The sequence below is a fragment of the Vulpes lagopus genome, chromosome 13, assembly GCF_018345385.1.
Source record: "Vulpes lagopus strain Blue_001 chromosome 13, ASM1834538v1, whole genome shotgun sequence".
Lineage (NCBI taxonomy): Eukaryota > Metazoa > Chordata > Mammalia > Carnivora > Canidae > Vulpes > Vulpes lagopus.
In genome coordinates this window covers 55,641,151-55,668,148 of record NC_054836.1, presented here as the reverse complement: position 1 = coordinate 55,668,148, position 26,998 = coordinate 55,641,151, and the positions used below count along the sequence as shown (strand labels likewise).

Here is a 26,998-nt window from a genome sequence, read left to right as displayed (position 1 = left end):
ACCCAGGAGCTCCTTACTGCTACCTTTAAATAATTATGCTGATTGTGGAGCAAATATCTTTCTCATGTCAAAAAGGCTGAAGTTTTATGTTTAGGTTGCATTTAGTCAATTATACACAAAGGTATATAGGTCCAACCAATGAAGCAAGGACTACAAAGGATATGAATGTCAAAATTCTCCAGAAGCACAAAATTTTAACTTACCAAAAGTTTTTTGCTTGGAACTGATGGCTCTCTATGCATGCAATAATGGTTTGCTGTCCATCTATTTTTTTACCATATACCTTTAATGGCAAAGAAAATAAAAAGGGTGAATTCAGGACCATAGAATATTCAACTTTAAACATCTGTAAAAAAAAAAAAAATTGTATGGCACTTTGGTAGGAACATATAAAAGAAAAATGAGACAGTTTATTTTAAACACATAGATACTAATCTGGTTCTTTCCACACAAACAAAAACTGGACCCACATTGTGATTATCATCTTTGTTTCCTTCACAATTTTAGGGGCTGTCATTTCTTTAGTCATTTTACAAAGTGCTGGGACAGAGGTGAGAAAATTAATTTACTTATAACTGAGAAAGGTCATTAAGCGAATGCCTGTGTTGGTATGATGATGTTATTTCACCTCTTGTTTACTGCTTTATAAGTGATAGATCATTTGTATCATTCAATCCTCCAAATCCAACAAATAAGGACTCTCTAATACAACCTATTTATTCTTGAGTTATTCTTCCAAAATAATCCTAATCAACAAGGTTATAATTCAAGGAATTTGTAAAGTACTTGAGTTTATGCTGCAATTTTTCCTCAAATAATTACTGAGAGCTAGATACTTAAGGAGATTATATGAAATTTTGTCCTAACCAGAAAACTGAGAGTGAAATGGGATGCTAACAGTAATATTATGTTGGGACAGCAACTATTAAACTAGCATATACAGTAACCGCGGTTCTAGAGGTAGGCAGACAGAGGTCAGATCCAGAAGGCTGTGAAAGCCATGTTCAGAAGCCTGGGCTCTATCCTAAACGTAATGGAAAAATCTCTGAATGATTTCCAGCATGGGACTTTCATGATGTGATTGGTTATTTCAAAAGATCACTGTGGCTATGGAGAAGATCACAGAAACACAAACAAACTGGAGGGTGGAGGTAGGGCTGAAAAGCCTGCGTGGGTACAATCTTATGAAAAAAAGGAAAAGAAAAGCACTCCTAATTTCTACCATATTTCATCCTGAAAATATAAAAATAGATTAAACCTATGAAAGAACCACATTAAAAAAGAGACTTGGTTATTATAAAACTGGCAAGGACAGGATTCCACTCCCAAATAATTTAATTTGCTCTAAGATCTTGTAACTTAATGAAAGGAAGCTTTTTTTTTTTTTAAGATTTATTCATTCATTCATTCATTCGAGACACAGAGACAGACACACAGGCAGAGGGAGAAGCAGGCTTCATGCAGGGAGCCTCATGTGGGACTTGATCCCGGGACTCCAGGATCATGCCATGGGCTGAAGGCAGGTACTCAACCGCTGAGCCACCCAGGCGTCCCTTGATCTAAGCTTACTGAGATGAGTTATGGACATGAGATTAAAGAATCTTATAGTAATATGCTGTAATCAATATATGACAATTCCTACTTGGATTTAATTCAAGGTACAACCATTTTCCCATTTTGTGCAATCATAATATATTTACTATTTAGAGTTTTTTGAAGAAAAAAACATTCTTAGAAATAAAACAAGAAAAAAGAAAAAAATGGTGAGTTATAAAATGTCATTTCTGTAAATTACAGCTTTCAAGAAATCATAAAAACAGTCATATTTACATAAGACAAAAGAAAAATATGTATATTGATGACTTACAGTGCAGACCCCATTTGGATAATGTTCTTTTACATAGGCTCGCAGAGCAGTTTCTACTGAAGTTCTCCATGATTCAACTGCATTTTCTGCTTCATATGGTCTTGGATCAGTTGCTTCCTTTCTTAAGTGATCAAATTTGAAACAGATTCTGTTTTTGGGATCCAAAAACTTTCCATTTCCCAAGTCGCCATGTTCTGTTATCAATACCTTCAATGATGTGATGAATTTCGGGAAAAAAAAAAGTATTTAAAATAGCATTTAAGTACTGACATATATTAATATACATTCATTTAAATTTTGCCCTTAACATTATAAAATAATTCTACTCTAAGAAATTGTCTTAACTATATGGCACAACTATAATAATTCAAATGAGGCTATTGTTACTTAGCTTAGATCAGTGGATCTAATTTTCTCCCACCATAACTTCTGGCTACCTGATGAAAAGAATGCATCTTCTAATATGTTGCTGGAGTTTTTTTGTTGTTTTGTTTTAAAACTATAAACAGTTTACTATTTCTGTTATCAGTTTCCAGTTCTCAAAACTAAGGAACTGGTAATAACTTTCAATGAGAATGGCTACAAGAATAGCTTTAATCCAAAGACAATACTCTTCAGTGTGTCCTATATTGTTCCTAGGCCCATACTTTCCATCTACTGTGAAGTGTCTGCTTGTTTCTATAATCTATTCACTGACAGTTGTCTTCAACTGACTTCCAAATTTTTAAACATGTAACTTACTTCTTTATGTACATTTAAGTTGTACATGCATAAACTTGATACTTTGCACTTTATTTTAAAATTTCCCTCTTGTTCTTCCCTTGCAACTCTCCCAATCTTTCACTCCTTACCTATGTTAGGACTTCCTCATCCCTCTGATAAAATCATGTACACACAGCATATATCCTTCTAAATTTTTTTCAGCCATATAATCCCACACAGATAAATAAAAACTTATCTATGTATTCATACACACACATTCAGGGTTTTGGGGGTCACTTGTACAAGAATGGAATGAACATGTACATGCATACATATTTTTCTGCATCTGTTTTTTTTTTTCAATATCAACACCTTATAGAAATCCTTCAAAGTCAGCTGGTAAACCTCTCATCATTCTTTCTAATGGCTGTATAATGTCCCATAATGTGGATATAACTTAATTTATTCTGCCATTCTGCTACTGATGGACCTCTCTTTTATTTCCAGGCTGTTTTCTTTTTTGGGGGGATGAACAGGTACCTTAAAAATGTAAAAGATAAGTACTTTTGTACATATATTTTAACATGCTAATGTTTTTATTTCCATTAGATGCTTCCATTTTTCTTAAATATATTCCTAGTAGTGGGGACAGTAGATAAAGGGTCTATATGTTTTTAATTTTTAATACATTTCCAAAAAATGGCTATGACAATCCACATTTTTATGAACAGTGTATAAGATATGCTTCCCTTCATATTACAATCAATAGGCATATGATTCTTTTTTTCAATCTGATGGGTATAAAATATCTCATTACTTTAATTATATTTCTCTGACTACTGACTGATCTAAATATTGCTTTGTGTGTGGGCCATTTGCTCTTCTGTGAGCAAATATTCTTTAATATTTTTCATCTGAGATTTTTTGTTTTCATATTAATTTATAAGTATTTTGTTTAAGGTATCTTTTTCATTTTATGGTTAACTATTATGTAGCAAAATGTCCATCTTTTCTCTTACAGTTTCTGGGTTTCCAGGCTTATTTAAGATAGTCTCCCTGTCCTAATATTGTCTCATGTAGACTCTTTCCTCTTAAACTTTTAGTCGTTTTACAAATTTTAATCCTCCTGAAATTTATTTCTGTATATTGTATGAGATAGAGGTTCAACTTAATCTTAACAGAAACCAGTTATGCCAATCTTTTATTATTTGTGTATCTAAATTATAATCTTGTCACACATAAAAATTTACATATATTTTGGGACTAAATTCTGGTTCTATATGCTGCAGCACAGATATATTTGTGTACTTTATACAATACCATCCTGATTTGACTTTAAATTGGTTGTAAAGCATCTTCTAGCTATCTAGTTAAGGAATTCTTTCTTACCCATTCTTTTTGTTCTTACACTTTTTTTTTCAAGCAGGAATTTTTTTTGCATAAACTTCATGAACATTCTTAAAAAATATATTTTATTTATTTATTCATGAGAAACAGAGAGAGAGAGAGAGGCAGAGACACAGGCAGAGGAAGAAGCAGGCTCCATGCAAGGAGCCCAACATGGGACTCAATCCCACCCTGGGCTGAAGGTGGTGCTAAACTGCTGAGCCACCCAGACTGCCCAAACTTCATGAACGTTTTGACCAATTAAGAAAACTATTAGGATTCTAATCAAATTGCATTAAATTCGTATCTTAATTTTTTAATAATTTAACTTCCTATTTTCAGAATGGAATGTGGCATTGCCTTTCCATTGTTCATATCCTGTTTTATGTTTTAAGAAGACAATCACCCTTCTCTTCACAATCCTTTGCCTTTCTTGTTCAGGTAATTCCTAGGTTGATGCATAGTTTAACCAATTAATATGGAATTCCTACCCCTCCAACCATTTCTAGCGTAAAGTACTTATTTGGTGCAATGGAGGACATCTAATGAGTTTTGTATACTTACCTTAAATTCAGCCATCTCACAAAATTGTTTTAAGTCTACTAGTTTCTTTTGGTTAGCATTCTTATATAAATGCTGTTACTAAAAGTTTTCGTTTCTAAAGCTTTAAAAGTTCTCATTCTCTTGTCTTATTTGCTATACCTCCATTATGTTAGATAATAATAAGAGGACAAACCTGGCAAATTTTCTATTTTAACTATAATTATTTTAGTGTTTGCTTGTAGTCTATGATATTTACTGTGACTTTACTGTGATTTACAGTCTACTTAAGAGGTCTTCCTTCTTCTATCCCTAGGTTACTTAGGAATTTTGTAATGAGGACTAGCTGCTTGATTACACTATTGATGCATGATAAGGTTTTCTCTTTGTTGGTTAATAGATAAGATCAATATATTGCCTTACATGTAACCACTCATGCATTCCTATAATAAAATCTATTTAGTCTCGATTTGTCATTCTTTTGATATATTCCAGAATTCCATCTGTTAATATCTAAAGTTTTTAAGTCTATGGTCGTAAGTGAGATTACAGTTTGCTTTTTGTTTTATCTTTATTAGGTTTAAGTACTAATATTATGCCAGGTTCATAAATGAGTTTGGGAGTTATCCAACATTTAAAAAAAATACATTCCCTGCACCCAGCAAATATTCTTTTAGGAATGTATTTTAAGAAAATAATGGTCAATACTGTGCTCAGAGGTACAAAGATTTACAATACAGCTTTGTTTACAATTAAAGACAAAAAAAATCTCCCAAGAAAAATAAATTTATGAAACACTATATAGCTTTATACGTGTAGGTGTGTGAATACATACACACAAGCATGTCTATATATGTAAGCTTGTTTTCTCTGCAGTTACGAGTCATCTGTCTAGGTTCTCTTTTCCCCCTGTAAATACAAGACTACATATTATATAATGAACAATGCCAAATGCAAGCTTTGACATAACTGGTCACTAAGAATTGTTAAAATTCTTTCATGTTGTACCTACCAGTTCCTTCTTAATATTGTTTTATGAAAGTTGTGCTTCGCACAATCACTGTTTGATTATTAGTATCTCTAAACCAGAAAAAAAAAAACAAAAAAACCCCACAAAACTAGTGATCTTTGGTGGCTTTTCTTAACTTAGCAATTCTAACTTTCACTTTGGAAAGAAAAGATTTAATAATTACTAAATGCTAAGTTACTCACATGAAGAACTGTAGAATTCCAGAGCAACCAAAATATGATATAAATCTTACTAATATATATTCTAGATTTTGGATTAATATAGGATTGATTTTTTCCCTATAAAAAACAAGAAAGTAGATTTAAAGCAAGTATTTTCTAAACTCTTAAAAGAATTACATTTGAATACTTCTAAAAGGGACTTTCTGCTAACAGTATTATTGGTCTCCACAAAAAAAACCCAAATTTTCAATTATTTTGTTCATAAGTGGCTATCATTAAAATGAACACTTTATCTTTAAACATACCACCTCATAGTTCTTGCAGAATATATTAACCATTATAAATGCAACACAGAAAAGTCAGATCCCGTGTTTATATGAAACATACCTGATCTTCATAACCTTCAATTTTTACTGGAGTAAACTGGTCCAAGTTATACTGTGCAAAGGCACTATAAAAGAGAAAGGCCAATTATTTAAAGTTACAAAACTCAACACTTTTAAAATAGTACGAACAATTCACTTGTCAAATCTCCTGCACTATACATGGCAAGTTAAATATTATGACTCTCCATTACAGATCTCTTATTAACTATAAATATTATATAGATATGGCTATTTTTAAAACTGATGAATGATATGCAGCCTTCAATGTTTAGCAAAAAAAAATTAAAACAGTAAATATAGTTTATCTTTTCACTCAATACCTTGAAAGTAAAAAGTTAGCCATCTAACAAGATACATATCTAATTATTCGAGTATGTATTTAGCATACAACACACCAGGAAACAGAGTAGTTATTATGAGAGATACAAGAGCAATCCGACAGATCCTATGATCAGAGGACTTATAGTTGGGTAGGAGAGATAACAGATAAGCACAATCATAACACAAAGTAGAAAGTATTGTAAGACAATGAGCAATAAAGAAAGCATCAAGGAAAATATACATTTTTAAAAATTATATTCCACTGAGGCAAGGCTATATGTAAAGATATATGTAAAAGATATATGTTAAGAAGAGTTTTAGAGGTGACTTCATTAGAAATTTGACACTGAGAAATGGCCTTGAAATAATGAGCAGGCAAAAACTGGAGGGATGGGAAGAAAAGAATATTTCAATTAGAGGGACCAGGATAAACTAAACAAATGGGAAGACAGGTTAGATCCACATCACAGAAAGCACCAAGCTCAATGCCCGACACATAGCACGTGCTCAATTGTATTTACTAAATTAAAGTGAAAAGCCCTGACTGATAGAATTATTATTTCATTTGGGAGGCAAAACAGAATCACTGAAGCTTTCTGAGAAAGAAGAACCTAAGTACCTTTAAAGAAGATTAATTTGGCTGCAGTGTGTATGACAAGTGGACAGTGGAACAACTAGAGCCAAAAAAAAAAGCAGTTAGGTGGTTATTAGGCAAATGTCCATGTTAGAACTGCTGAAGAGTCTGAACTAAGAAATGGTGACAAAATGGATTCAACAATAAATCCTCTCTCTACTTTCATATAAGTATAATATATGGTAATATATTATATTATAAGGTAATACTACATTACCTAATTATGTAATACACTTATAGGAAAGATTCTCATAGTACAGAAAATTATCTGAAAAATATGTAAGGACCATATTATATTTTTATTAAATCTAAAACCTGGGTATTTTTTTCTCCACTTAACAGAAAAGATATTGAGTATTTTAAAATTTAGAAATACATCTGTCAACCTAATCTACTTGGAAGATTTTCTGGATAGCAAGACATCCACTGAATTTTCAGGTTATTAGCTACTGAGTATCCTCTACAAAGGAATGTTCGGATAAGCAAAGCCATTACTGATAAATTAACAGCAGACTAACAAATGTAAAAAGTACTTTGAGATTAAAAATAAAAATAGTAGGGATCCCTGGGTGGCGCAGCGGTTTAGCGCCTGCCTTTGGCCCAGGGCGCGATCCTGGAGACCTGGGATCGAATCCCACATCGGGCTCCCGGTGCATGGAGCCTGCTTCTCCCTCTGCCTGTGTCTCTGCTTCTTTCTCTCTCACTGTGTGCCTATCATAAATAAATAAAAAATTTAAAAATTAAAAAAAAAAATAGTATTCTAGATCATTGAGAAAGTAGGATTCATTTTCCAGTCAAAGATATATGTAAATAATAAATGTAGATAGTAATTTGGTCCTAGGCCTTTTACTACTCAGAATATCAAACCTCATCGATCTATCACTTGAGAATGAGGGAAGAACAGGAAATCTGAAAAGTGACAATGAGTATGAAAATAGGTAAAATGTTATCTTAAATGCTCAAAGCACGTTAAATAAGTGATAGTTACATGGTACAATGGAAAAGATACTCACTAACCTAGCAGTGAGAATATAAAATACCTAGGTTTTGTCCAAACCCCATTATCAGCTAGCATGTGGCCCACTTACCTTATCTATAAAAAGAGGGCTTTGGATTAGCTGACTTCTAAAGTCCCTTCAGTTCAGAAATTTACTCTATCCACCTACTCATCATCTACTCACCCATCCCCCCACCCATGCAAATATCTAGGTGTTCAGCCCTCTCACTAGACACAATGAAAACAGTGATTTCTCTGCCCTTTATAGTTCTATGGCCCGATCATCCACTTCTAAATACCTGCTCCTGTACTTAGATTTTTATACTCATGGGATCCCTGGGTGGCGCAGTGGTTTGGCGCTTGCCTTTGGCCCAGGGCGTGATCCTGGAGACCCGGGATCGAATCCCACATCAGGCTCCCGGTGCATGGTGCATGGAGCCTGTTTCTCCCTCTGCCTATGTCTCTGCCTCTCTCTCTGTCTCTCTGTGACTATCATAAATAAATAAAAATTAAAAAAAAAAAAAAAAGATTTTTATACTCATTACTATTAGTCATGCAACAGTCACAAACTATACTTTTCACCAGGTGTCTCCCTCAGTTTAGCCATATTATTTCCCTATTTACTATTCAAACCCTGTTCATCATTTAAATTCAGCTCAAAACCACTTCTAAATAGAAATTAAGAATTTCTCCCTTTGGGCTCCAAAGGCCTTTGATATGTCTGTATTATAATAATACTTTATTTCATTTGGCCTGATACCGAACATATCTAACTCCCCAATAGAAAATCCCTAAGAGGCTTATTTTATCATCACAGTGAAGTCTGGCAATCACATGTCAGTTGAATAAAAGGCTCTTTCTGGGTATTTAGAAGACTTGAGAATACCGACTCTTTAGTATGTCTACTCTTACATACTATGAAACATACCTAATTTGTGCCTTTATATCCCATTAAAACTACTCTTAAGGGGCACCTGGGTGGCTGGCTCAGTGGTTGAGCGTCTCCTTTTGGTTCTGGTCGTGATCCCCGGGTACTGGGATCAAGTCCTGCATTACGCTCCCCGCAGGGAGTCTGCTTCTATCTCCGCCTATGTCTCTGCCTCTCTTTCTGTGTCTTTCATTAATAAATAATGAAAAAATCTTTAAAAAAACAATAAAATAAAACCACTCTTAAGAATAATACCCATGTTTTTTCCCCCTTATAGAAAGATAGGAAGAGGGGGGGAAAATAAGATTTAAAAAGCTAAAGCACAGGGAAAAACAGAAACAAAGAAAGAATTACATATATGTAAGAAAGAGAAGTACCTGTACAAAAGAAATTCAATATCCAAGATCACAACTTTAAGAAATGAGACTATGGCAATGCACTTACTCTGGTGAAATTGCCACTAGGACACATTCTAAATGTTTTCAAAACACTTTGCAAACTAGCGTTATGGGGTTTTGGACAGCCTCAATTATAGGCAATGAATCTTTCTTAGAGGGTGAAACCAGATTTGGAGATATTTTAAAAGTAATTCAGAACCAAGTCTAGTGAACAGTGAGTATGATACTATTTTTGCCTGAAAATTATTTCACGGAGAGGATACTGTGAACCAGAATAATATAGTTCTAAAGTCAATCACAGATACCCTCAGATGTTTACAAAATGAATTCAAATGAATAGTTTTGAGAAATTTGAAAAGAATACTACTAAAGTTAACAAAAAAAAATTAATATTTCTCTAAGTGTTCATCTGGTTAGCAATCACTTACTGATAGTATAACTACATGCAAGACAGTTTAAACTTTCTACTTAAGATTTTGGTGGGGGTTTTTTGGTATCATACAATAAACATCTTGTTTTATCATTACCTACTGATTTCTTTAGACTCATTTCCTTAGAATATCAGAGTTTCAGGCATTTTAATGTATATACCTCCTGAAATGTGGACAATTGTCCCCATAAAGTGTTTTATAATAAAAGAGAAATGTGCTCACATTCTGATTCTTTTTTACAACAAATCCAATTTATTTAATTTAAATGTAAAAACCATCATCAGATAAGTACTTCTTTGGACAAATAAAATTTCAATACTTTCATCATTTTTGAGTCAATTATATGGCTATTTCATACCATTAAATAATTATGAATATTTCTTTGACCTTCATTAAACTTTATTTTGAGGAAAAGTTCTTATTCTATCAACAAGTCAAGTTTCTCATTTTCTTGAGTAAAAACAAAATACCCCCTCCCACAAAAGCACTAATTCTTGCATCTACATGAAGCAATCCATACATTTATTTACCACAGAGAACTCGGAGGAAAAGTACTCTGAAAGCACTGGTGTTAGAAGTTATAAATGCTCTACATCTTCTTTACTTCTGTAAGATTTTCTCAACATGCCATATGCTATTATAAGGAAAATTAATTTTACTTGAATATACAAATAATCTTTTAAAATTTATTCATGAGACACAGAATGAGAGAGAGAGAGAGAGACAGAGAGAGAGAGAGAAGCAGAGGCATAGGCAGAAGGAGAAGCAGGCTCCTTGCAGGGAGCCTGACGCAGGACTGGATCCCAGATCCTGGAATCACGCCCTGAGCCAAAGGTAGATGCTCAACCGGAGCCACCCAGGTGTCCCAAATACACAAATAATGTAAATAAAGTTTAAAGAACTTAGGAATAAGTAGCCATTCACTTAGAAGCTTATCATTAAAGTCAAAGATATACAGTAAATTTATTTCTATACAGCACTTTAATAATTAACAGGAGTGGAAGCACCCTAAATGTCCACTGACAGATGAATAAACAAAATGTGATACATATATACTCAGTATTAAAAAGGGAAAAAATTCGGACACATGCCACAACATGAATGAACACAAAAGACACTATGCTTAGGAGAATAAACCAGTCACAAAATGACAAATAATGTATGATTCCACTTCTACGCAACACCTAGTGAGGTCAAATTCATAGAGACAAAAAACAGAATGGTAGTTGCCAGGGGCAGAGGGAAGGGGAGAATGAGAAATTATTGCTTAATGGATATGGAGTTTTAGTTTGGGAAAATAAAAAAAGTTCTGGAGATGGATGGTGGTGATAGTTACACAATGTGAATGACTTAATGCCAAAGACGTGTATTCTTAAAATGGTTAAATTTTATATTATGTACATTTTCTCACAATAAAAATAATAAATAGGGTGAAACAGGTAAAGAGGATTAAGAATACACTTATTGTGATGAGCACTGAGTAATGTATAAATCGCTGAATCACTATATTGTACACCTGAAATTAATATAATACTATATGTTAATTATATTGGAATTAAAAAACAAAGAGATCTATAAATAAAAGTTGCTATTAAAAGATAACAGGAATTTAAATCAGAAGCAAAATGAGATATGCCTAGAGGTCTGTTGAACCTCTAACTTCATTAGGGTTAACTATAAAGGACAGATTTGATAAAGCCTTTAAACATTATAAAAACAGAATAAGAACAAATTTCCCCCGGTTCAACAATTCATATATTTGGTAGAATATTAGGGTGAGAAAAGGTGCCCAGATAGATACTAAACACTCTTTGCAAGGTACCTAAAAATCTCCAATGAGTAATGGACTTGGTTAGCCTAACATAGGAGTCCCCACCTTATTTTTGGAGGTGGGAATAGAGAATTAATTATTTCTCCGAAATCCTAAGACAGTTGTGACAAGTCCTGATTGTGGTCACTGGTCCAAAGACGTACTGCCTATTATAGGCAGAGGACTGCCTATTTTTTTGGATCATTCACAAATCCAGTAAATATTTATTTATTTAATAAATATTTATTTATTTAATATATGTCAGGTACTATCTTAGGTATTGATGAATGAATAAAATGAACTCCTAATCCTAAAAAATCTATTAGGGTCAAACACAGAACAAAAAGTAAAACCTGCATTAAAAAGCAATCACAATTTCAAAAATCAAAGTTTCCAGATAATTTTATCCAACCCTGCAATGCCAAAATGTCGTACTGAGTTTATAAGCCACTGCCAAATACTCAATAGATAATTTCAGGTTATAATTGTGTCCCTATGTCCCTCTGTGATCAAAAGTATTTCTCTTTTGAGTGATTACACACATATAATGCACATATATATTTAAACCTCAACAAAAATATTTCTCCTCTATGTACATACATATGATATACATATATACTTAAAGTTGATGTATGAATATCTATTTCAGGGATTATTGCTTAAAAAACACCTTTAAAACATTTTTTTCTCATTATGTCACTTAGTTAATATAATATGTAATACTTACTGAGCTGCTCCTTCCCTGAGAAGATTATCATTATTAAGCAGTAACCGAACATCTGCAAAATAAGTATTAGGTTTTCTATATTATTATTTTTATATGTTTGAAATTCTTAATAATGAATGCAGATTCCTTTGGTCATGTATTAACATTCCCCAGTCTTCCCCCACACCCACCATGTAAGCAAGATCAAAATTTTTTTTAAATTAAAAAAAAATTTTTTTTTATTTATGATAGTCACACACACAGAGAGAGAGAGAGAGAGAGAGGCAGGCAGAGACGTAGGCAGAGGGAGAAGCAGGCTCCATGCACCGGGAGCCCGACGTGGGACTCAATCCCGGGTCTCCAGGATCGCGCCCTGGGCCAAAGGCAGGCACTAAACCGCTGTGCCACCCAGGGATCCCCCACAAGATCAAAATTTTACTATGATGACCAAAATAATCACAAAAACACACCAAAGTATTATTATTATTATTATTATTATTATTATTAAAGATATTGGTTAGGAACAGGAGAGGGAATTAAACAGAAATAGAAATTTCCCCAGCTATTTGAAAGTTCCCTTTATGCTACTTGGCTTTTTACCTGCTTTTGCTAACTGAATGGAATCCAAGGAGGATTTTCACTTTTACCAAATGGCAATTGTTTCTCCACTTTATGCCATTTCGGCTAATGAAAGATTTCACAGAACTCTATTTTTGGATAGCAGAAGAAACCTGTAAATGTTATTTTATACCTTCTTAATTAATAGCCAATGTAGGCAGACTGTAATGTATTTCCAAGGAATTACAGTGGAGTTTAAGCTCCATCAAAAAGATTGGTGAGAGTTGCCGAAGATGTCTGCCTCCTAATTTGACAACATTATCATGAGTTTCAAATGAATTTGCTTCATACAAAAAGAGATTAGGCAAGAAACAGCTTGTGAACAGAGCACAGATGTAGACATTTCTGTCCTCAGCTCATGTTCAAACAACAGATGAATGTATTTGGTTCAATATGGATAACTGCTTTATTTGATTTAGCAATCTCACTTTGGTTATTGATTCTTAATTCTGTTCTAATTTTAGACTCAATTATTATTTTTTTTAGACTCAATTATTATGTAGACATTTGCCTACTCATCATTAAAACATAACTTTAAAAATAATACTTTTCTTGGAAAATCTAAGCACTTTGTAAAACAATAGGGAAAAAATCCACATAATTTCACCAAACGGAATTCTAATCTTGGTATATTTTCTTTCTTTACTTTTGCTACACACTTGGCTATTTTACAGTTGTGATCATAAAATACATACTACAGTGCATTTCACTAAATGAAAATAACACAAAAAAACCTAAGTATCTCCCATTAAGAAATTACTTAAATATAAACAGACTATATAGACCTTATAAAGGGTGTAAAATTGAACAGCCATTAAAAATAATGTAGATGTGAAAAAATTTATTTATCAACATGAAATACCTCCATAACACGATAAACAGCAAGAGGAAAACTCAGTATGCATGGTATTATCATATTTATGTAATGTCATATACCTGTGTCCAATGGAGAATGGCAGAAGTATTTAATTCAAACACTGGAGAACTAGAGGGCAGAATTTTATGTGATCTTTAGATTTAATTTTGCACTTTGGAAATTTTAGAATGACTACGAATCATTTTTACATAAATCATAAAGCTACTCCAAAGAAGAAATACCGACTATTCACATGCCTCTTCTCAGCAGCAGGCCCAAATTTAAAAAATAATCTCTTCTGCTAACCACTAAAATAATACTAATTAGATTTCTAAATTAACTGATTTTAAGCAATGGAAGCTACTGCCTAAAAAATTATTCTTAAAAAACAGACATTTAAAATTACAGTTCTTCCTATCTCACAAAGCAAACTGGAGAGATTTGATATGATCTTTTCATGTTCAATATTTAAAACATAATCATGAATAGTGGTGCTGCGTGGTAGTGTATCTCTTCCAGTACTAAATGGGAATAAAATTTAAAAGCATGATTTATTTGATCCAGTTAGCTTTACTCTGGAAAGCTTTCATCATAAGGAAATAACAGAAGAAGAAAATGAAAGATTTCACAGACAAAAGACAAAAGAATTTGAATAAAATCTGTTCTTAAAGAAAGGATCAGGCTGTGGTTCTAAGCCAGGTTGCACGTCAGAACCATAAGGTGGTGAGTACGAGACTTAAAACAAAACAAAAAATAAAACCCTTATGTTTCACAGCTCTAGCCCAGGTCTACTGCATCAGTTTCTGAGAATGAAGACCAGATATTTACGTTTCAATGATTCTAACATAGCCAGCCTAGGAAACGGTATTTGGGAACCACTAAATCAACATGATTTTATTATGACTTTGTAATTCTAAAATCTGTTGCTTCTCTTGGAATCATCATACTGGTGTTATCAACAAAAACAGCAATGAAGGGACATCTGGGTGGCTCAGCATCTGCCTTCAGCTCAGGGCGTGATCCCAGTCCCGGGATCGAGTCCCATGTCGGGCTCCCGGCATGGAGCCTGCTTCTCCCTCTGCCTGTGTCTCTGCCTCTCTTTCTCTGTGTCTCTCATGAATAAATAAATAAAATCTTAAAAAATAAATAAAAATAAAACACTCCCTATTTAAAACTTACATGTAATATTCTATATCCCACTTCTGTTCCATAGCTCACTCTCCATCCCAAACCTATTGAATGGCTTATCCTAAACACCCAAATTTATTGTACCTCAACATAGAACTTACCAACATCAATTTCCAGAGAGACTCAGAAAAGCAATTTCTAGGACTCATACATTCTTTTAGGGCCTTTCTAATGAACAAATTTGTAGAGCATTTAATTCAAGGTAAGAACATTCAGTGAAAAACATCTAGAATTTACAATTCATTCTTGGTTCTATGAATTACACAAGAGTTTGTGAGCCATTGGCTTTAGTGTAGTTTCACCGCTATCAGTTCAAGTTACATGCCAACTTTTGAACCTAAGGAATATAGAGGCTGAAGTTAAACCCTTCAGGAAGCAGAAATATTTGTGAATTCTCTCCCAATTTTATAATTCACTATTTGAGATTTTACAGTTATCTTAAAAGGCAGAATATAGTGTAGACTTCCCATTCTAAGTGTAGCTGAGTGGTTAAATTTTTAAATACATAAAAATTATCCTAGGTAACTGTCTGCATTCAATCATGCATTGTAGTTTGTTGATGATTTAAGGAATTTTCAAGGGTAATTTTAACTTCACAAAATTTTTACCTCATTTTTAGACTTTCAAACCTGATCTTTTTGAGGTGAGATTCCATTATATCTTATATGAATGAAAATGAGTGATTAAACTTCTTTAAAATATGTTTAAATAATTTACTCTGGAATAGAATGTTTTAAAAATAAAACTGAAGAGTTCTGTGTAAATTAGTTTTAATTTTAGACAGTGAAGGCCAAATATACATAAGTAGAAATAACACATTTACAGTGCCTATGGTAACTTATTCTTAAAACTGCTTAAGAAAAGTTTCGTAAAAAGATCACTATAGGCCATTTTCCTGGCAATTGTTCAACCACAGCACTCTCACTGTTAAAGAGGAGCTATTGTTAATTTTTACAGCAACCAGGAGACTGGTTAACAGTTTACATTTCTGATCTACGTATGGGTAGATAACTATAAAAATGTTTGCCACTGAGGTTTAAAGAAGGGCATACTGTGAACTAATTTTTAAGCTATAAATTAAATAGTTTTTACACGTTCTCTTATCTTCTGAACATGCTGAAACAATGCCCTACCCCCTTTTTTTGGCTGTTCATATTATACTAAGTTTTTCTTTAAAAGAAATACAAAAAAAAATGCATTTCACAATTCCAAAAAATAGTTAAAATTAAAAATCTGTTTTCAAAAACTTTAATATTACTCTTTTAAGGAGGTTAACTTAAACATAATTTCATATGTCTCATAAACATATTCATGCCATTATGAGATCAATATTGACAAAAATTTTCCCTGTAATTCAGAAAGTACAGATTTTTCCTACATATTCCTCCCTCCCCTTAGCTTAGTTCTTTTGGTTATATAATTTATTCTTTTAAAAAGAGGAGTGCTTGATATATCAAGCCTTAATGCTATGAATTAAACACTCACCATTAAACACCTCATTAAATTCTCCAGGAGGGGCATGAATAATGAATTTTGCTGCTATTCGCACCTAAAACAGAAATGAAGATATAAATGTTCCATGGCATAGGCCTCTGCTAAAATAACCGAAAATACATTCAAAATTATACCACTTCAAAGTTCTACTGAAAATGTCTTTAAACTTTTTTCAAAGTTAGTGACGCTTCTTCAAACATCTTAAGTTTATTACTGCTTCAATCATTTAACAGAATCATAATGTATAGGCTGAATGCAGATAAAATATATATTTAACACATTTAAGGATGCAAACTACCTACATATAAACATTTTCTTAGAAGTAAATTCTTTTAAACCAAAATGGAAAAAAAATAAAATCAATCAAGAAAATTTGTACCGGGCAGCCCTGGTGGCGCAGCGGTTTGGCGCTGCCTACAGCCTGGGGTGTGATCCTGGAGACCCGGGATCGAGTCCCACATCGGGCTCCCTGCACGGAGCCCGCTTCTCCCTCTGCCTGTGCCTCTGCCTCTCTCTCTGTGTCTATGAATAAATAAATAAAATCTTAAAAAAAAAAAAAAGAAAATTTGTACGTGTGAAGAAATAAGATGCATTTACGTAAAATGAAGAAAACAGATTTGCCATATTTATGTTTCTATAAAATCACAAATTAGTGAAAAATCTACGAAAGAAGGGGGAAGAAAAGTCTAAATTCAAAATGTTTTTCCTTTTTTTATTTTTATTTTTATTTTTTTAAATTTTTATTTATTTATGACAGCCACACAGAGAGAGAGAGAGAGAGGCAGAGACACAGGCAGAGGGAGAAGCAGGCTCCATGCACCGGGAGCCCGACGTGGGATTCGATCCCGGGTCCCCAGGATCGCGCCCTGGGCCAAAGGCAGGCGCCAAACCGCTGCGCCACCCAGGGATCCCTCAAAATGTTTTTCCTAAGAACTGACTGATCTTAGGAAATTTTAGTTCGAAGATACGAGAGAGAAAATATCAAGAGGCATACTGACAGGCATATTTTAGAGAATAAAGGCCATGTCTAATAAGGAGATCAATTACTAATGAAAATAAGAGAGCTTAAATGGCATGCCCAATATTCTAGTTTAGTAAAGAAGTCTTGAATATTTCTAACAGTTTCCCAGTCAATTTCTGACTACCCCAGCAACTTCCAAGTTGTGGCTGACTTTCCCCAAAGGGCAGTCCCCAACAAGCAGCAGCAACAGTCAGAAACTCATAATGATGGGCCGCACCCTAACTGACTGGATTAGACTCTGGGAAACAAGACCTAGGAGCCACTATTTAAACAGGATTCCTAGGTGATTTTTTTTTTTAACACACATTCATGTATTTGCTGAATTCAATATTGCCAAGGGACTTTGGCAAAAACAATTATTTTCATATTTCCCACTTTATTAGCTCGATGTAGAAACTGAAAATAACGGAAAGCAAAAGAAATAGTAATATATGTGTATAGGTGTTCTACGTATAGGTGCATGCATCTAAGTATACATGATTTTCGGAGGAGACAGATGAAAAAGGTTATCTATGGCTAGAAAGATATCTCTAGTTAGAGGCCACATATGTAACAAGGCCTTAAAAAGGTAGAACATTTCAATTTAAAACAAAAAGGAAAAGTCTTTGTAGTCTGGAACGCTAAAAAGTTTGAAGTAAAATCTGTAACTATAGTCGGATACCACTGAGAGACAACAATGATGAAAAAGATTTCTTTTAACGGGATTATTTAAATCAGTGTTCACCAAGCACACTACATGAATTAGGTTATTTATTCTTCACAACAACCCTATGAGGTAGTTCCTATTTGTAATCTTTTGATGCGGTAGGTAACTGAAGCAGAAGAGGTTAAGTAACTTGGTCTGATTCCTGAATCTACACTACATAATGTATATTCACTACATAATGCTGCTTCTCATATTTAAAATAGTTTTGGTAGAATGGGTACAATCTTCCCACCAAAAGATGAACGTGTAGCTACCAAACAGCTACCTCAGTATAAACCTTTTTTGGGGGGGTACTTAAAATGTTAATAGCAATAACTTAAAAGATACAGAAAATTCCTTGAAAGACACAAAAACTAAAGTCCACTTAAGAAAAAATAGATAATCTGCATATTCTTAGATCTACTAAAGAAACTGAGTTTGTTGTTAAAACCCTTCCAACAAATAAAACTCCAGGTTTTCTTACACCAAACAATTTAGGAAAAAATACCAATTCTACGCAAATTATTCCAGAGAACACTGTCCAATTCATTTTATTTTATTTTTTTTGTCCAATTCATTTTATTTTATTTTTTATTTATTTATTTATTTTTTTTGTCCAATTCATTTTAAAAGAACAGTGCTATTCTCTAATAAAGACTTAACAATTTCAAGAAACACAACTCACAACAAACACATCTCTCATGAACGTAGAAACCTTCAATAAAATAATAGAAAACCGAATCTAGGACCATACAGAAAGAATAACACATCATGACCAAAAGTGTTTGCCCTGGAAATCAATAGATACAGAATAATTATTTGATAACATTCGACAATCATGACAAAAACTCAGCAAACTAAGAAGAGAATGTCCTTAATCTGATAAAAGGTATTTGCAAAAAAAGCCTACCAGTTAACATCATCCTTAATGGTCAAAGACTGAATGCTCTCCCCCTAAAATCAGGAAAGACAAGAATGTTTCTTTCCACCACTACTATTCAACATCATATTAAAGTCAGTGCAATAAGAAAAATAAACACATTTCATAAAAAAAAAAAATTATATTTGCAGACAACATGACTGCTTACAGTGAAAAATCCCAAGGAATCTAAAATATAATAGTTTATGTGTAAATCTAACAAAACACATGCAGGACTTGTGTGCTGAAAACAATACAAAATACTGATGGAAGAAATTAAAGAGCTAAATAGATATATTATGTTCATAGATTGGAACTCAATAATGTGAAGATGACAATTTTCTTCCAACTATTCTACAGATTCTAGGAGGGCCCAATCAAAATCAAAACAATTTTTCTGATACACATCAACAAGCTGATACTAACATTGATATGTTTTCTATATTATTACTTTTCTATGTATAAAGAATGTAATGAACGCAGATTATTTTGGCCATGTATTAAGACCCCCTCTCCCCAAATGCAAGCAAGATAAAAAAGTCACTGTGATAACCAAAATAACCCCAACACACACACGGTATTAAAAATAGATTTTGCTTAGGAAACAAGAGAATTAAATGTTATTTTATACCCTTAATAGTAAATGCATAGTAGTAAAGACAAATGAACGAGAATAGCTAAAACTATTTTGAAAAAGAGCAAACAAAGTTGGAGAATGGACACTACCTGATTTCAAGACTTACCAGTGGATCTGAACTAAGTGTCCAAAAATATACCCATATATATGGCCAAATGATTTTTGATACAAGTGCAAAGGAAATTCAATAAAGAAAGGTATCTTTTCAACAAAGGATATTCAAACAATTAGATATTCGGGGATCCCTGGGTGGCTCAGAGGTTTAATGCCTGCCTTTGGCCCAGGGCATGGTCCTAGAGGCCTGGGATCGAGTCCCACATGGGGCTCCCTGTGTGGAGCCTGCTTCTCCCTCTGTCTATGTTTCTGCCCCACCCCCACCCCCCTGTGTCTCTCATGAATAAATAAATCTTAAAAAAAAAAAACCAAACAATTAGATATCCATGAGCAAAAAATGAACACCAACTTAAACCTCATACCTTACTTTAAAAATTACATCAAAATAGATCATAGCTCTAAATGTAAAACACAGAACTTAAAAATAAACAGAAGAAAATCTTCACGACTTGGGGTTAGGCAAAAAATTATTAGACATGATAAGAATCCATTAAAAAAAAAGACTGATGAACTGGACTTCATTGAAATTAATATCTTTTGTTCTGTTAAAGACACTGTTAAGAGAATGAAAAGACAAGCTACAAACTGGAGAAAAAATTAGCAAATCACATAGCTGACAAGGAACTTGTATCCAGATTATAAACACTCAAAACTCAACAGTAAGAAAATAGTAAGCAAAAAACTTGGGATACTTCAGTGGACAGGATATACAGAAGACAAGTGCACAAAAGAATGTGCAACATCATAAATCATTAAGGAAATGAATACTGAAATCATGAAACACTACTACATACCTAGCAGAATGGCTAAAATAAAAATGGCTTGATAATATCAAGCACTCCTGAGGATGCAGAACTGGAACCGTAATACATAGCTGTGGCAACCCAAAATTGTACCAACCAGTTTGGAAAACGGGTATCTATCTACCTACCCTAGAAGAATGCAAACCTATGTCCATACAAAAATCTATTTACTGGGACACCTGGGTGGCTCAGTTAGTTGAGCATTCGACATTTTTTTTTTTAAAGATTTCATTTAATTTGAAAGACACACAGAGAGAGGCAGAGACATAGGCAGAGGGAGAAGCAGGCTCCTGCGGGGAACCCAATACAGGACTTGATCCCAGAACCCAAGGGCAGTCGCTCAACCACTGAGCCACCCAGGCATCCCTAGCATTGGACTCCCGAATTTGGCTCAGGTCACGATATCAGGGTCGTGAGATGGAGCCCACATAGGGCTCTGCATGTGCACTTGCGCACTGTCTTTCTTAAAAAAAAAAAAAAAAAAAAAAAAAAAAAATTGGGCTCCTGGGTGGCTTGGTCAGTTAAGCATCTGCCTTCAGCTCAGGTCATGATCCTGGGGTCCTGGGATCGAACTCTGCATTGAGCTCTGCACTCAGTGGGGATTCTGCATCTCCCTCTTATTCTGTTCCTTCCCCTGCTTGTGCTTCTCTTCTCTCCCTCAAATAAATAAATAAAATAAAATCTATTCACAAATACTTAAGACTGGAAACAAACCACAACCCAAATGTCCATAAATATATAAACATACAAATAAAATCGTGTTTATACATAATGAAACATTATTATGTTTTATGTATTTTCAAAATTATTCTTCTCTTCTAAATGTTTAAAACTAATATTAAAATCAAAAGCTGGACAGCCTAAAATCAAAAGCTGGCTCAGTGGTTTAGCGCAGCTTTCAGCCCAGCGTGGGATCCTGGAGACCCAGGATAAAGTCCCAGGATCGAGTCCCACGTCAGGCTCCCAGCATGGAGCCTGCTTCTCCCTCTGCCTGTGTCTCTGCTTCTCTCTCTCTCATGAATAAATAAATAAAAATGTTTTAAAAATAAATAAATAAATAAAACCAAAAGCCAAGAGGTATCTGGGTGGCTCAGTCTCAGTTAAACACCTGCCTTCAGCTCAGGTCATGATCTTGGGGTTTTGGGACTGACTCACCATAGGTGCCCACATCTGGCTTCCTGCTCAGCAGGGAGTCTGCCTTTCTTTCTCCCTCTGTACCGCCCCTACTTATGCTAGCATTCTATTAAAAAATATAATCTTTTAAAAACGATTTTTAAAATTAAAAGCCAAAATATTAAAAATAATTTTAAACAGGCAAAGGTGGAATAAGGGTATGGAAGCAGTACATGCTAAACATATATTAGACTCTATTATGATTATGTAAATATTTTAACTTAATTTCCTTCATCACACCCCTGCCCCTACAGTGAGGTAAGGAGTTGTTAGCACTTAAAGTCTTAAAGCAACAACAACAACGTCTTTGTCATTACCATAGGCAACAAATAAAAACTGTGGTAACCTGCTGATGAATTCATCAATTTCTTTTGAAAACATTTAGAATTTTTATGTAATTGTTCTTTTTTTTTTTTTTTAAAGATTTTTATTTATTTATTTATTATTTGAGAGAGCATGAGCAAGGGGAGTTGCAGAGGGAGAGGGAGCATGATGCAGAGCTTGATCTCAGGAACCTAAGACAATGACAATGACCTGAACTGAAGGCAGCCGCTGAAGCTGATCCACCCAGGTACCCAGAGGTGATTGTTTTTAGCAGTCCTAGTGACTTATAAAACTGACAAAATTAAAGTACTAATAGCAAGCAGTATATATATATATATATATATATATATAGCATATTTAGTGATACAATTAGCTAAGTTGTTGAGTTTTAAAATATTAAATTGTTTGAAAAAAAAAGGCACATGTCATTTACAATTTTAGTTTTATTTGGAGTTTTCACCAAAGAAAGCAAAAAGGATGTAAAATTTTTTTTCTATGGACTTATTGGCCCTTGTTATTTGCACTAAATGATACGCATTTGTTATGCTGTAACCAAAAACAGTTAATAGATTGCTCACAACATCCAAAGTGAATGGTGAGTCAAAAGAAGTAACATTAAGGATAGGAGGTCACAGGCGCTGTCTGAGAACCCAAAACACAACTTGGATTTACCAGCTATGCCTGGATATTGTAATCTGGTCTTTGTGAATTTCATCAGGGTATTTTCTAACTACTGCTATAGACTCAAAAGTTCCCCTACATCATAGCCTTCCTGGCTGACTTTTTTTTCTTTTAATCTTATTAACTATTTATTCTAGCCCACTTCTAAATCCAAGAAAAGGAAAAAGGTCATACAACAAGAGGTCTCAAGAGTGGATTTTCTAAAAATTAAAAACCACATATTTCCTCAAAGTTTTTCTAATATACATGGAGCTATACTCTATTTATCCCTGGGAATATTATTTTTCTGGGCTTTTCTGGAAGAGCCCAGTGAATTATTAGATACATTCCTAGGCCCTCTGCTAAATCTTCTGCGTTACCCACCATTTTCCTCCATGTATTAATCAAAATCAAGTCCTTCTAAACTGCAGTCAGATTCAGGAAATACTTATTGTTTTGGGGGGTGGGGGAAGAGGAAGAGGAGGGAATCCCAACATAGAGCACCACCTGAGGCTTGATCCTATGACCCTGAGGATCACCTAAGCTGAAATCAAGAGTTGGAAGCTTAAATGACCCAGACACACAGGCGTCTCCCCACTGCCCCCACCCCCGCTTTTAGAAAGAGCAAGGGGGGGAGGGGCAGAGGGAGACCAGAGAGACAATCTGTTTTACTGTATTTCTAAAACTGCAATTCTAGACTATTGGGGGTGGGGGAGTGGGGAGGCTTTTTTTTTTACAGGGGAGGGGGAAGGAGGTGTGGCTAGATGGGAGATTAACTCTTATCTATGTTAGTCACCAATAACTGATAGGCATACTTCATAACAACTGCACTAAGAAGTATAGTTTTAAAAAGTTAACCTACTTTATTTTTTTTTGTAAAAGTTAACCTATTAATGTAGAGCTTAATGCATTAACCTGAGCTAAAAGCTGAAAGAGCTATATTTGTTCATTTATTTCTCTTGGATCCAAATAATATTTGTATAAAATATATAAAAAGATAAGCATAACAAAAAAAGTATGTCCATTCCTTTGTGTTTCTGGTGAAAGAGCAGATACCACATGTGACTATAAAGTTACTTATATAGAAGATAAATATGTTCAAAACTATATCCAAAATGTTAGTATAAATTAATCCTGCATAAAAATAACCTGCCTATCAACTGTCTGAGATAACACAAAAGTATTACTGTAGAACTTTTTTGTACACTGTTTTTCTTATGGGCTTTATTTTTTTAAGATTTATTTATTTGCTTGAGAGTGAGGGACAGACAGAGAACAAGTGTGCAGGGAAACCTCAAGCAGGCACAGAGACCTAGATGGGGCTGGATCACACCATCCTGAGCTCTGGACATGAGCCAGACATGACCAGATGCCAAGATCAGACACCACCCAGGCGCCCCTTTCTTCCTTTAAAAGAAATTCCACAACTCTAACAACAAATTCAGTAATGACAGTAATGGATAGTAACTCCATAAATGAATAAGAATCCATGAGTCCATACTGACACAAAGAAATGAACAAGGGAAAGCTCTCCATTTGAGCATTGAATTTCAACTAATGAATGTAGAAAGTATTGAATTAAAAAATCACCTTCAAGACCTCAGTAATTGTGCATGCAAAAATCATCAATGGATGCTAAAATTTGTGGGTAAAAATATGGTAAAATGATAACAGGACACTTACATAACCAAAAAGTATAGAAGTATTTCTCCAAATACCTATTATAAAAGTATATTATACTTACAAAAGTATAATAATAGTATAATAAAAGTATAATACTTATAAAAGTATTTCTCCAAATACTTAAAGGGTAAATAGTAGTTTTACATTGAGGAAACTAGTCACAAACCTTCTTTACCAAACAATAAAAGTTCTAAGTAATAGGAAACTGACATCATATGCCTAATAGGATATACTGAGGATACATCATTTACACCCAAACATTCATAGGCTGAACCTAATTTTGAGGAAACATCAAACCAAAACTGAGGTTCAGTCTACAAAATAACTAGTGTGGAATCTTTAAAAGTGTTGTCATAGAAAACAGACAATGCTGAGAAATTGTTCCAGATTAAAGTCACTACAATAAAACTCACTATGATCCTGGATTAGATCCTGGACCACCAATTGGTGAAATAAGGTGCTGATTAGAAAACAGTATTGTATCAATGTTTAATTTCTTGACTTTGGTAACTGTACTGTGGTTATGCAAGAGAAAATCCTAAACAGTGAAGGACTTCGTAGGAAAAAAAATTCTCCTTTACTCTGGTTATGGGGATTTTCTCCTAAATATTTCTTAATTTGAAATTTTCCTCTTTGTATTATGTCTTTATTTCACCTGGGACTGATTTTTTTTGTATGATGTGGGGTAGAGATCCATTTTTTAATTACACTGTAATAAGGACGAATAAAACCCAATACTTTTGTTAAAGTATACATCTTTTTCTAGTGAACCAACACAAAAGATATTCGTAATACTTTAAAATGTGAGTTCTTCCTTATTTCAGTCACATGAAAAACATGTCATACACTTTAATAAATTCCAAATCCTTCTAAAAATGTGTCTGATGAATTCAGCAATAATTCAGGTAGTAATTGCAAAAATGTAATTTTCTCAAGGAGCTTCTGAATATTCAATAACATCAGAAGGTAACAGGTAGAGATACTGTCATATTATTATGGAGGCACTGGCTAACATTAAAAAATATCATGTAAGTGGGCAGCCCCGGTGGCGCAGCGGTTTAGCGCTGCCTGCGGCCTGGGGTGTGATCCTGGAGACCCTGGATCGAGTCCCACGTCGGGGTCTCTGCATGGTGCCTGCTTCTCCCTCTGCCTGTGTCTCTGCCTCTCTCTCTCTCTCTCTGTCTCTATGAATAAATAAATAAAAATTTAAAAAAATCATGTAAGTAATGTAAAATTAAATTAATAATACATTTCTTCTCGCAAACAACTTATTTTGTTTTAAAGACTTCCAACAGTTATCTCTGGAAGTGATGAATAATTCATTTTTATACATAAAAATCTAGTATAAGCATTGCTATAAGTCGCAATGAGACACTGTGTCCTTAAAATCAAGTTAAACAATTCTGGGTTAAATAAAGGATTCTAATTACTTGCATTCTGATTAAGATATGATCTTTTCTACCATGTTTGTTTGCTTACCATAGTTTGAAACAACTCATGATTTTGAAGACTCAAAAACAATTTGTTATAGTTTAGACCTTATAAAAAATAAAGTAAATGGGTACTTTTTGGATGTTTCATCTATGGCTAAACATATTTAAACATTTAACATCTAAACAAATTGTGTTTCAGGAAAGTTCTAATTGTTTAATACAAATTTTCAAATGACAAAAACCCATCTTTGTGTAACTCAGGAAAATCACTTACTTCACGAGTTCTTTCTCGTGACCCAGCAATCTCATACAGGTATGTATGAGAAATGAATGTAAGAGAAATGTAATGCATATGTCCACAAGAAGAATGCATAAGAATGTTTGTAAGCAGTCTTATTCATAATAACTCCAATGGTACATCAAGAGGAAAATGGAGGCTCCGGCTGGCTCAGTGGGAAGAGCGTGTGACTTGATCTCAGGGTCATGAGTTCAAAGACCCATGCTGTGTGTAGAGATTACTTAAATAAATAAAACTTAAAAAAAAAAAAAAAGAGGAAGATAGATAAATGAACTGGGGTACTGATGCAACACCATGAACAAATCTCAAAAACAAGATGAGAGCAAAGAAGCCAGATATATACAAAAAATACATACTGTGTGACTTCATTTATAAGACATCCAAAATCAGGGAAAATTAATCTATGGTGACAAAGGAAAGTATGGTTGGGCAAAAGGTGCAGGGATTGATCAGAGAGAAACATGAGGGAATTTTCTGAGATGATGGAAAATGTTCTTGAAGTGAATGGGGATAGCACATTTATTGTGAAAATTCACTGAGCTACCTGTTTAAGACTTGTGCATTTTATGGCAGTAAACCATATCTCAACAAAAAAAGATTTTAAACAAATCTCTCAAATGATAGCATATCTTATTTTTATTATATATAAAATGTTGACTTTAAAAATTAGTAACCATAGACATACAGATGACCAACAGACACATGAAAAGATGCTCATCATCACTTGTCATCAGAGAATGCAAGTCAACACTACAATGAGATATCACTTCACACCTGTCAGAATGGCTATAATTA

General features: G+C 33.9%; 1 protein-coding gene across 1 annotated transcript in view; it reads right to left on the bottom strand.

The window, feature by feature from the left end:
• Window positions 1-26,998, bottom strand: part of CAPZA2 (capping actin protein of muscle Z-line subunit alpha 2) — a 60,879-nt gene that overhangs the window by 12,401 nt on the left and 21,480 nt on the right. Inside the window, exons 2-6 of the mRNA XM_041727716.1 lie at window positions 16,445-16,508; window positions 12,319-12,370; window positions 6,074-6,137; window positions 1,868-2,074; window positions 204-283 (exon numbers count right to left, since the gene is read on the bottom strand). Of these exons, the coding sequence (XP_041583650.1) occupies window positions 204-283; window positions 1,868-2,074; window positions 6,074-6,137; window positions 12,319-12,370; window positions 16,445-16,508 (467 nt within the window). The remainder of the gene's footprint in view (window positions 1-203; window positions 284-1,867; window positions 2,075-6,073; window positions 6,138-12,318; window positions 12,371-16,444; window positions 16,509-26,998) is intronic.